Here is a 10,764-nt window from a genome sequence, read left to right as displayed (position 1 = left end):
GGAACTTTCTAGACAATGCCTGCTCTCAGTAATCAAGCACCTAGGCCTCATGATTGGATGGAAAGAAGAGGTTTGAAGTCTGTAAGTTGTGGGAGTCTAAGAAAGTAATTTGAGGTATGTAGATGCAAGTTATAAAGGTCTGGGGATGTAAAAGCTTAAGTTTCGAGGGTCTATGAACGTGTTGTAAGGTATGTGAAGGCAAGTTGCAAAGACCTAAGGAAATGCTATTGTTATATTAAGACTTCAAAAGTTCAGAGTTTTAACATTAATCAAATTTACATTTCCTTTGGTTGTTTCCTAAGTATAGACTTAAAAGTGCTTCTCGCCTGGCAGTGGTGGCGCACGCCTTTAATTCCAGCACTTGGGAGGCAGAGGCAGGTGGATCTCTGTGAGTTTGAGGCCAGCTTGGGCTACAGAGTGAGTTCCAGGAAAGGCGCAAAGCTACACAGCGAAACCCTGTCTCGGAAAAAAAAAAAAAAAAAGTGCTTCTCATTGATGTCCAGCTCTCTGGACCGAGGAAAGATTGTCAATGCTTTTAACTCAGGAGCATGTTGGGGTCCCCAGGATTTTGCTGTGACTCAAAGGTGTGGGTCTACTGCCTTTTCCACAAAGAGAATTTCAGTGCAGATTACGGACAATGGTAATGTTTACATATCTACTTTTTTTTTAAAAATCTCTTTTGAAAACTTCAAAAATTCTTGTCAGCGTCAGGGAGTCATGACTTGGATCCACCTGTCACAGGTCAGGGGGACTCCAGATAAGCATTCCTACCAACCAAGAGCCTATGCTTCCCTACCTACTGCCTACTCCTGAGGGTGAGATCTCCCCACCCTCCAGTCTTGGGACTCCTCTCCTCCCCCCAGCTAAGGAACCACAGTCCTTAAAGTTTCAAACCAAGATAAAGATGCTCAGAGACTTGATGAAAGGACAAAAGGAACATAGTTTTGAGTCCTTGCTCAAGAGTGGACTTGTCAAGACCAGTCTGGGGTTCAGGCCCAGGGCCTCAAAAGAGTTAAAGTTTCTGTTCTAGGGACTTGGCCTTTTCCCCTGAGGAGACTGGGGTTATCAGTCTCAAGGCTACTGTGTGCTGAATCTTAATGTTCTTGAGATAATCCTGTTCCCCTTTGCAACATTGTTTGACTTCCTCGCCTCTGATTTAGTCCCATCTTATGATAGTTTCTGCTAGCTCTGTCTCTTTGTTCCATGGAAATAGCATATAAGAAACATCTTAAGATGTTTTCTTGGCATAGGACAGAGCTTGTGCAAGACCTCTTGATCCCAAACTACCTCATCTTCTCTGTCTTCTGTCTTCTGATCTCCTGGTCCTCTCAGAACCCTGTCACTGAAGAACAACCTGCTGGTCCAAGTCACTGCCCCAGGCTGCATTGCCTTGTCCTAGAAGGCTTCCAGACAACAGGCAACGTGGCCCAGGATGCAGGTTCTCATCAGGTTCCCTGTCACTGTTTTCCAAACCCACTTCCATCACCATTGCCTGGCTTGGGGGGCACTCGGGAGGTAAGAATGCCAGGCTGTCATAGAGTGACATTGCAAAGGCAAGGAACAGAAGAACACCAGCCCTTTTCCAGGCTTGACTCTTTCATTTTCTGCAGCCAATTTCAGGGGGAAAGGGCTTTGAACCACTTCTCTCAGGCCTGTGTGCTTGCCACATAACAAACCCAGAAGTCTGATAATGACTACAAAGAGAAAGTCTGGCAGTGGCAGAGACACAGGGGTCATTGTGTCCATCTTGTGTATCCTAAGAACCCAACTGAGGCCCAGGAGGCAGAAGGGAATGTTCTAGGTCAGGCATCCGATTAGGACCTCAGTGTCTGGGTGGTTGACTTAAAGGCCAGTGCTCTTGGCTCAGAACAGAGGTGCACCCAGGACTTCTGGGGGCCTTGTGGGATTGACTTTTTCTCTCTTGAAACCAGGGTTTACTCGCTGACTCTTTCCAAGATGGAGCAGAGCGCTGGCTCAGGCCTTGTGATATTTCCAAGGTCCCCATGCCGGAGGCTTGTAGCTGCTTGCACAAGGTAGAGCTGGTAGATCCAAATGTGGGATAGGTATGAAAGAGAAAATTATCTTGATTGATAGCAGCCCAGCAAGCCCCCACATGCCTTCAGAATGCTTCCCTGTTCCTCTCCATCATCCAGAATGGTTTCAAGGCAACTGGCTCAGACAATACAGCCTCACGGACTACCCCACAAGCCTAAAATTTTCTTTGTGTCCCCATAAGATACAGCACCCCCTCCAGCAGACTGAATTATTCCCTCTTCTAGGTCAAATTTTGAAGTATCAACCCCAAGGACATCAGTAACCTCATTTACTAATAGAGTCCTTGCTGAAGATGGAATTAGTCAAAACAAGATCATACTAGACCATGGTGATTCTCTAATCCAACATGGTTCCTCCCCTCACCCTTGTGTGTGTGTGTGTGTGTGTGGTGTGTATGTGTGTGGTGTGTGTGTGTGTGTGGTGTGTGTGTGTGGTGTGTGTGTGTGTGTGTGGTGTGTGTGTGTGTGTGTGTGGTGTGTGTGTGTGTGTATGTGTGTGTGTGTGTGTGTGTGTCTGTGTGTCTGTGTGTCTGTGTGTCTGTGTAGCAGAGGACATGGTTCAGGAGCCATCTAGTCTGCTCTTTTGAGACAGAGTCTTTCTTTGGCTAGGAGCTCACCAAGTAAGCTAGGCTCAGAGGCTTCCAGTCTGAGGAAAAAAGACCAGCTGAGGAATTGGCAAGGTGTGTTTAGCTGTGGCCTGTTCTGTTTCTCTGATCTTTCAGCGTTCACCCCAATACCTGGCTCCGGGTTGTTTTTATTAATAAGACTTTCTAATAATTTGTGTTACAAATGACTGTTTTAGAGTGAGAAAGGAAGGAGCACACCATCAGCACAAGGAGGCATCAGTCTCCTTGACTTACACAACATCAGCATAAGGAGGCATCAGTCTCCTTGACTTGAGGGTAAGGCACTTTCAGCTTCTCCCCTTCGTCACACCAGGGTCTCACACATTCACATGTCACTCTGCCAGGGTGGTTGCCCTATGTAAACCTAGACTGCCTACAGCTTGCCTTCTTCTATTCACTCACCCATCTGTGTCTGCAGGGTTGAGAGGGCCATAAGCCAGCCTGGGCCTAACTTTACCTCTTACAGGATGTTGAAAACCAGAACCCAGCTTGTCCTGAGCTCAGCCATGCAGTCTTCTGTGATCTGCAGGGCCTCTTGAGTTCTAAGCACTTATATGTGCTTGTGAGTATAACCTGGAGGAGGAGTATCGAGCCCCAGAACTATCCCTCTCAACAATGGCCCCCTATGGGTCCCCCCTCTGTCAGTGTTCTCTTGACACTGACTAGGGTCCTATTCAAAGCTGTGTTTTAGAGGTCTGAGTGGAAGACAGCCTCCTTGGTCCTGCCTTCACCACTTCCCTTGGCAACATTTTCTGTTGTGAGTGGAGGATGCTCTCTGTCTTAGCTTCCTGGCAACCAGCCTGTTCCTGGGCTTGTGACTTTGCCGGAGCCATATAATTTCTGATGTACCCTGACTTTTGAATGGGTGCCAGCTGGAGGGGGCTCTTCTGGGTCACCAGTGACTACTCTGTCTTTGGGATATGGTGTTTTTTGTACGCCACAGACAAGCGTCAGGGAACTTGGGTCCTGTTCTCCAGACACAGACAAGGGTCAGGGAACTTGGGTCCTGTTCTCCAGCCACGGACTGAATTTTCAGAACTATCTCTAGGTGCTGTGGACACCATGAAGTCCCTCAGAGTGGGTGTGGTCGGTGGCCTCCAAATCTTGAAGTCTGGAAAATTCCTTGAGTTGGCCACAGAGTACCAGCTCCAGTTTTCCACCCTGAACAAACTGAGAAGAGAGGTTCTACCTCAGTTTGACTTACAGAGAGAAAGGGGAGGGGTGTGGAGCTGAGTACTGATCTAGAACCTTCTGGAAGCTCAGTCAGGAAAAGAACTGATAACAGGAAGAGAAGGGCCAAGAAAAATGTCCTCAAGTTTAGAACCACACCCCATTGGGATTTCGTATCTATGTCTGAATAACAGGTATGTCCAAAAGAGAATGACCTGGGATGCATACGGGGAATTGGCCTGGGTGGGTGGGGACAAATGGAAGCTCAGAGCAGCACTGGGTATCAGGATGTGGGGCTCATGGAAAGAGTAACAGGGCCGGTGTATGCATAGCTCCGTTTTAAGGTCTCCCACATATAGGAAGTGTGATTCCAGGAGGCAGAGGCAGCTTTACTTGTCCCATCTCACAGGTGAGGGTACTGAGGTCCAGAGAAGTAAAATCAGAACCCACCATTTATAACACTGAATGTGCAATAAGTGGGAGTAAAATGAGCCACCTAGCTTATCGATAAAGTGTGATCAGCTGATGGCAAAGCATTATGGGAGTTCTCGCCCTGAACACAAAAGCAGAGAGTGACCTGGATCAAGAAAAGAATGGGTAAGGGTCCCTCTTGGCTGCACTGTTCTAGACTCTCAGTGTCCTGGAACTCCATGTTGACATCAGAGAGGCCATGTTGACTCTCAGCCTGGTGCTAGTTACACCAGCCCCTGTCAGCTCCCAGGGTGTAGCCTAGAGAAGGCATCTGCTGGAAACCAGAGGTTTGCTGCAGATAAAACCAGTTCCTGCCAGCTTGCCTCCTCCACGGGTAGGGTTTTGTACTCCCAGATGCTAGAAGCATCCCTCTTTGGAGAACTCACTCTGCTTCTAAAATGATCTGAGCCAGATCAAGGGGAGAGCAGCATAACATATTACTCAGGTGGAGAAATTGAGCCCCAAGAAGGGAGGGCACTTTCTTGAAGTCCCAGACCACATCAGCAGCATGGCCAATATATTAACAATGCTGCTCCTGGCTCCTGGCTCATGTTCCTGCAGCATGCTGCTGGCCACAGCTGTCTATGCTGTGAGTGGCACTAGTCATGTCTCAGACCATAGGCAGCACGTCCATCTGAGCCTTCCTCACTACATATATGGTAAGAATCTGAAACATCCCCACAGACTATGTTTTGAACATATTTCCCAGCTGGTGGTACTGTTTTAGGAGGCTGTGGAATGTCTAACCGTTGGGGCTTGTTTGTTGAAGTGGGTCTCTGAGGGTGAGCTTTTGAAAATTGGATCTGACCCTTGGTTCTGGCTTCACTGTCAGCTTTCTGGTCCACCACGATGTGAACAACCTTCTCCATCTACCCCCTCCCCCACCACCATGAACTGAGATTGCGGCCAGGCCTTCCCTGCCGCCACGGACAGAAGCCCTCTGAAACAACACGCCAGCATAAATCCACCCTTCCTCAAGCTGCTTCTGGTAGGCGTGGTCACCATGGGGCAAAGGTAACAGAGACCCCAGGCCAGTGTCCAAGCAGCTCATGCTGCTTCTGGTGAGAGTCCTCTTACCAAAGCATTTTCAGTCCCTCTTCTGGGGAAAAACAAAACAAAACGCTAACTCCACTCAGCCAACTGACTTCCCTTCTCTATGTACCTGGGCAGCCATATGGGACTTGAGCACCTCATACTCCGTGTCTGGGACCAGGATTGCTAACAAGGTAAGGCTTGGAGGGACAGGCAAAGGAGATGTAAGTGTCTGTTACATGTGAGGCACCATACACACACGCACCAGGGTCTCAGAGCTGTCATTTGGTTTAATCAGTGTTACCCTCCTAAGAGGGCCTCTCTCACTTTCCAGCCCATCTTGCCCTACCTCTTCCTGTACCACTGGCTCCTCTCTGGAGTCAGGGACCCCTCCCTCCCCGCAGTCACGGTTACAGAGCTATTCATACCCAGCCCTCCCGGGAGAGCCACATCCTCATGCTGGTAAGAGACCAGCTCGTCCTGGGACAGCTATGCTGTGGGGTTAAACACCTTCCCCATGAAGAGGATATTCTGGGTGCTGGTGGAATAGATCACTGCAAAGAATGGCTGGTTGAATACAAGGACCCGTTTCTTGGGCTTAGCAGAGAAAAACATGGCCGAGACACCAGTGGATGCTGCAGCCTCCGTGCCAACTTCATTCACGTCCAGGACAGCCTTATGGAAAACCTAAGAGAGAAAACACAGGCTTCACAGCCTCTCCAAATGCACAGTAGTGACAGTTTTCACTCCTGAGCCCCTCGGTGTCCCTATGTATCTATGTCACCTCCTAGGAGCTCAGTAGCATTATGGCCACTTTAGAGACAAGGATAATTAAAGCAAAGATCAGGCAATATCCCAAGGTAAGGAGCAAGACAGAAATTCGGACTCCTCTCCTAGGGTGTACCCATTAATATGTCTACTCCCCACGTTTAAAGTAATTCATCTCTGGCTCTCCTATAAAAACACACAGATACAGGCTTCAGCCTCCTCCCTTTGCTGTTCCTATGGTGCAGTCCTCACTCTTTGTGGCTCTGACATACCCAAGTGCCAGACTCTTGGCCTGACTCAGAGGCGTCTGAGGGCATGGGCTGGCCATTGTCATATCATCTCCACACTGAGACTGTGTCCAGCAGCTCGTGTGCCGCTGTGTAGATGCTCATACCTTTGGAAGACTGAGCACACTCAGGCTCCCAGAGACCATGCCCATTGCCCACCTCCTTCTTGGGGGCAGAAGTCTCCCACAGAGGTCTATAGGGTCAATGACCCTTTATTACTTACTTTGGATAACTGCAATTTCTCATCTTGGTTGATATGAGAGAAGTCAGCATGATGGGTGAATAGGTCCTGGAAGCCCAGGCCAGGCAAAATCTCATCCAGTGCGTAGGAATTTGAAATGGAGAATTTGGGGAGCTGAAGTGAAAGCTTTCTGTAAAAGTACCTGAAGGGACACACAAGGAAGCATGTTAGATTCTCTCTCTTTCTCTCTCTCTCTCTCTCTCTCTCTCTCTCTCTCTCTCTCTCTCTCTCTCTCTCTCTCTCCTGCATGTGCAAATGTGTGGCAGGCACAGGACAAACCTCAGGTCACTGGGACAGGGTCTCTCATTGTCTTGGAACTTGCCGGTGAGTTAGGCTGGCTGGTGCTCAAACCCCAGGGACCCACCTGTCTCCTGGGACTACAGGTGCCTGCCACCACACCTGGCTCTTTAAAACTGTGAGTTCTGGGATTCAGACTCAGGTTCTCTATTGTCTGAGCCATCTCTCCAGCTCAAGACATTAGCTTCCTGAAGCAGCTGGGCCCTGACTTGTCTGAGTCTTCTTCAGAAGAAAATGACTCTATTCCACTTGAGTTTGCCTTCCAGAAGCACCCGTGAGGCAGGCAACACCTCAGCTAGGTGCTTATAGTGGCGACAAGCCCCAGATGTCTACTTAGCTGTCTAGGGGGAATGATTTTTTATTAAAATATAATTACACCATGTCACTTAACCTTTTCCCTTTCTCTAACTCCTCCACTTAGTGTTTCTTATATGTATATGATTTCAGGGCTGACCACTTGGTATTGGTATTGATTAAGGGGCTCCTCCTCAGGGGACGACTGATTTTCCTCTGAGCATTCCTGAGTCGACTGTAGTTTATCTGGGGGTAGTTATTGCCTTTGGACACTCATCTTCCCTAGAGGCTATATTATGGAGGTGTACAGGTACGCTGGAAGACAGGTGCCAGCCACTTCATGTGGCAGACTGCCTTTGCCTCTTCGGAGGCCCCCATTTGGGTCCCCTCTGCTGTGACTGACTGATTTCTATCGGTTGATTCCGTCTCAGCTGATGTGAACTCCTGTCTGAATGAAGCCTTGGGCTGCTCTTTTTCTTCTCCATGATTAGAAACGCTTCCACTCCGAGCTTCAGTGGGAGGAAGAGCTGCCTTGCTCGGAGCAGCTGTGGCTGCAGCTGATCTGAGCCTTCCTCAGAAGGAAAGGATTGTCTTCGTGTCACCTGAGTTTGGCTACCAGCAGCACCTCTGTGAGAGTGCTGGGTGAACTGGTCCTGGAAGCCCAGGTCAGGCAAAATCTCATCCAAATGCATAAGGATTTGAAATGGAGAAGCAGGGGAAATGCAACAAAACCTTTCTGTAAAGGTACCTGAAGGGGCATGAGGGGGCACAGTAGTTTCTCTTCCTCCCCCCCCCTTCTCTCTGTGTATGGAATTGGGTGAATTTTCTTAATAGAATGTTCTTAACCCTTCTTCATCAGCTTAGGCAGCAGTTCTCATATTCACTGCACAATGATTGACCCTCAGAGGCAAAGCCGCTCTATCCAAGGCCTGTGCAACAAAAAGAACTCAAGACCCCTAACTCTAAAGTGGTTTTCTCTGATGAGAGTGGGACCCTGTACTAAGCTCGATGGGAGAATCTGCTGTCTAAGATCCAAGGAAAGTCTCAAAGACAGGGCAATGGCTTCACAGAGTAGTGGTCACTCCAGTTTCTGGCCACTGAGTTTCATGAGACGGGCCCATTTGCAAGTGGCCCTGTAGCTTGAACACCACGTGGCACCCTGATTACCTCTTCTGAAGCAAGTGGTTCCACCTTGTTAGCATGTCTGGGGATAGCACCTGCTCCACCTCCTTCATCTTGCCCTTTTGAGGAAGGATAAAAAAGGCCACAGCATCATTTTTGTAATCCATCCGCAGCACTGTGCAGGGCACATGTCTGTCATCAAGATACCAATGTTGCTGATCATCTTGCAGCATCATGGGCACCTTCACGACAGTGTTCTCATCTACGTAGAAGTCACCGACAAAGCTTTTTGAGGATGGAAAGGGCTTCTTCCACAGACCTGAGGATATAAGGGAGACAGAGTAGCCGAATCTTCCTTCAGGGAGTGCCACCTGCAGCCTAGAGCCATGATATAGCCACTGAAGCCCCTTCCTCATTGTTACTGTGCTCCATTCAAGCCATCTAGGAGGAATGGTTGATCTCAATCAGCAGCTTGATTCAACTGAGAATAATCTAGGAGAGTGGTTCTCAGCCTGTGGGTCATGACTTCCTTGGCAAACTCCTATGTCCAAAAATATTTACATGATGATTCGTAATAGTAACAAAATTATAGTTATAAAGTAGCAACAAAAACAATTGTATGGTTGGGGGTCACCACATGAGTTGTATTAAATTTATTTAATTTGTATTAAAGGGTCGCAGCGTTAGGAAGGTTGAGAACCACTGGACTAGAGAGATGGAACAGCACTTAAGAGCACCTGCTGCTTTTCCAGAGGACTGGAGTTTGACTCCCAGCACCTACTTGGTGCCTACAACCAGATGTAACTCCAGCTCCAAGTGATCTGATGCCTCTGGCTATAGCCAGCATCTGTACTTACATGCACAAACCCACAGACAGACATACAACTAGACAAGCAAACAGGAAACACAGGTATGGTGGCTAATTTGCCTGGGTTATTGTCTGGGGATTTGAGATTTGGAGCCATGGAGATCGCTTATGGGGTAGAGGCACAACCACCAAGTCTCATGACTTGAGTGTGATCTTAGGACACATACAAGGAAAGGAGAGAACCAACTCCCGTAAGACGTTTTCTGACTTCCACGTGTGTGTTGTGGCATGCACTCCTCCCTTCAAAATAAACACGAAAAGCTAAGTTTGAAAAGTGGACTGAGCTCCATTGAGCTCTGGAGGTCTCCACAAGAAGTGAGACCATGGAAAGAGCTGGAGGTGCCTGGGTGCTGCAGCCCACCCTCGCCCATCTCCGAGCAGAAGCGTATGCTGGCACCTTGTTGAGCTCACCTTGGAAGAAGATGTAATTCACCAGAACCATCCTTTCGTCAGGGCTCAGGCCACTGACCAAATCCCTGATCTTTCCATGAGTTTTCTCCTTGACATAGTTGTTGATGAGCCGGGTCGTAGCCTCCGTGTCTCTGAAGTTACTGAGTAAGATTTTGCTGTCATAGGAGGCTTTGGTGGCACTGACAAAGTCGGAGAGGAGCTGCAGGTCCTGGCTCAGGACCAGCACATTGCCTACCTTGATGCTCAGCTCGGGGGATGGACGACTTAGCCTGTGCTGCACCAACCTGAAGCCCTCATGGATTTCGGGCAATGACAGCTTCGTGAGGTTAAAGCCCAGGCCTTCAAGGATCTGAGTCTGGGTGTCCCCACCAGCCCCTGTGGACAGCATGGCCAAGGCGAAGGAGATGCTGAGTGGGGAGAAGAAAATGTTCTGCCTAGAGTTTTGGGATGCTATCAGGTGGTAGAGGCGGAAGGCAAAGTTGGCATTGCCGGAGGCAATCTGGTAGCTGGAGATGTTCGACTGTGAGAACTCTGTATAGGTTTGGTTGGGTGAGAACTCTGTATAGGTTTGGTTGGATGTGTCCTCGGATGCTTGTACTAGCTGGCTGTGAGAAAGTAGCAGGAGTCCAGCCAGAAGAAGGGGCAGGTGGCGAGTGTGATGCATACCGGAGCTCTCAGATCTGCAGAGAAAATGACACCCCACCCCCACAGACATTCCAGCAACAGACAATGTCAACAGCTTGTCAATCATTAGGTAGGGAGTTTTAGGGGCTAACACCTATGCTTGTCAATCATTAGGTAGGGAGTTTTAGGGGCTAACACCTATGCTTGGGAGGCCCTGTAGATGACATTACATCACTGTATATGTAAATATCCATTTAAATTGCTCTTTGTTTGCTAATTTCTCCTTTGGAAACCATCAAGGGGCTGGTTTAAGCTAGTCAGAGCTGTCCATTCCCTCTTCTACTGACCTAGAATTAACCTCACATGGGAGCTCAATTCTGTGATTTTCCAAATCAAAATCCAAAGATTTTCCTGCGAGGCATCTTTGAACACGCAACATATGATCCCGTCTACATGTGACAACAGGTCTTTCCAAAAAGAAGATGCCTAAATGTCTCCA

The 10,764-nt window shown here is 48.5% G+C and overlaps 1 protein-coding gene across 1 annotated transcript; it reads right to left on the bottom strand.

Moving 5' to 3' along the window:
• Positions 1–5,819: 5,819 nt before the first annotated feature.
• Positions 5,820–10,305, bottom strand: Serpina4 (serpin family A member 4). Its single transcript, XM_059279936.1, has 4 exons — positions 9,642–10,305; positions 8,408–8,681; positions 6,632–6,791; positions 5,820–6,040 (listed from the first exon to the last, which is right to left on the bottom strand). The coding sequence occupies exons 1-4, from the start codon at positions 10,303–10,305 to the stop codon at positions 5,843–5,845; spliced, it is 1,296 nt and encodes a 431-aa protein (XP_059135919.1). The 3' UTR covers positions 5,820–5,842.
• Between the last annotated feature and the right edge of the window lie 459 nt (positions 10,306–10,764).

This window comes from Peromyscus eremicus, chromosome 14 (assembly GCF_949786415.1).
Source record: "Peromyscus eremicus chromosome 14, PerEre_H2_v1, whole genome shotgun sequence".
Taxonomy (NCBI): Eukaryota; Metazoa; Chordata; class Mammalia; order Rodentia; family Cricetidae; genus Peromyscus; species Peromyscus eremicus.
This window is presented reverse-complemented; position numbering and strand designations above follow the sequence as displayed.

Bases quoted from the DNA above. Each gene is read 5' to 3' on its own strand.
- Serpina4 (XM_059279936.1), bottom strand. From the start codon at position 10,305: ATGCATCACACTCGCCACCTGCCCCTTCTTCTGGCTGGACTCCTGCTA. The intron at 8,682-9,641 runs GTGAGCTCAACA...TTATATCCTCAG, and splicing joins GAATTACATCTTCTTCCAAG to GTCTGTGGAAGAAGCCCTTT. The intron at 6,041-6,631 runs GTAAGTAATAAA...TTTCTCTCTTAG, and splicing joins AGAAATTGCAGTTATCCAAA to GTTTTCCATAAGGCTGTCCT.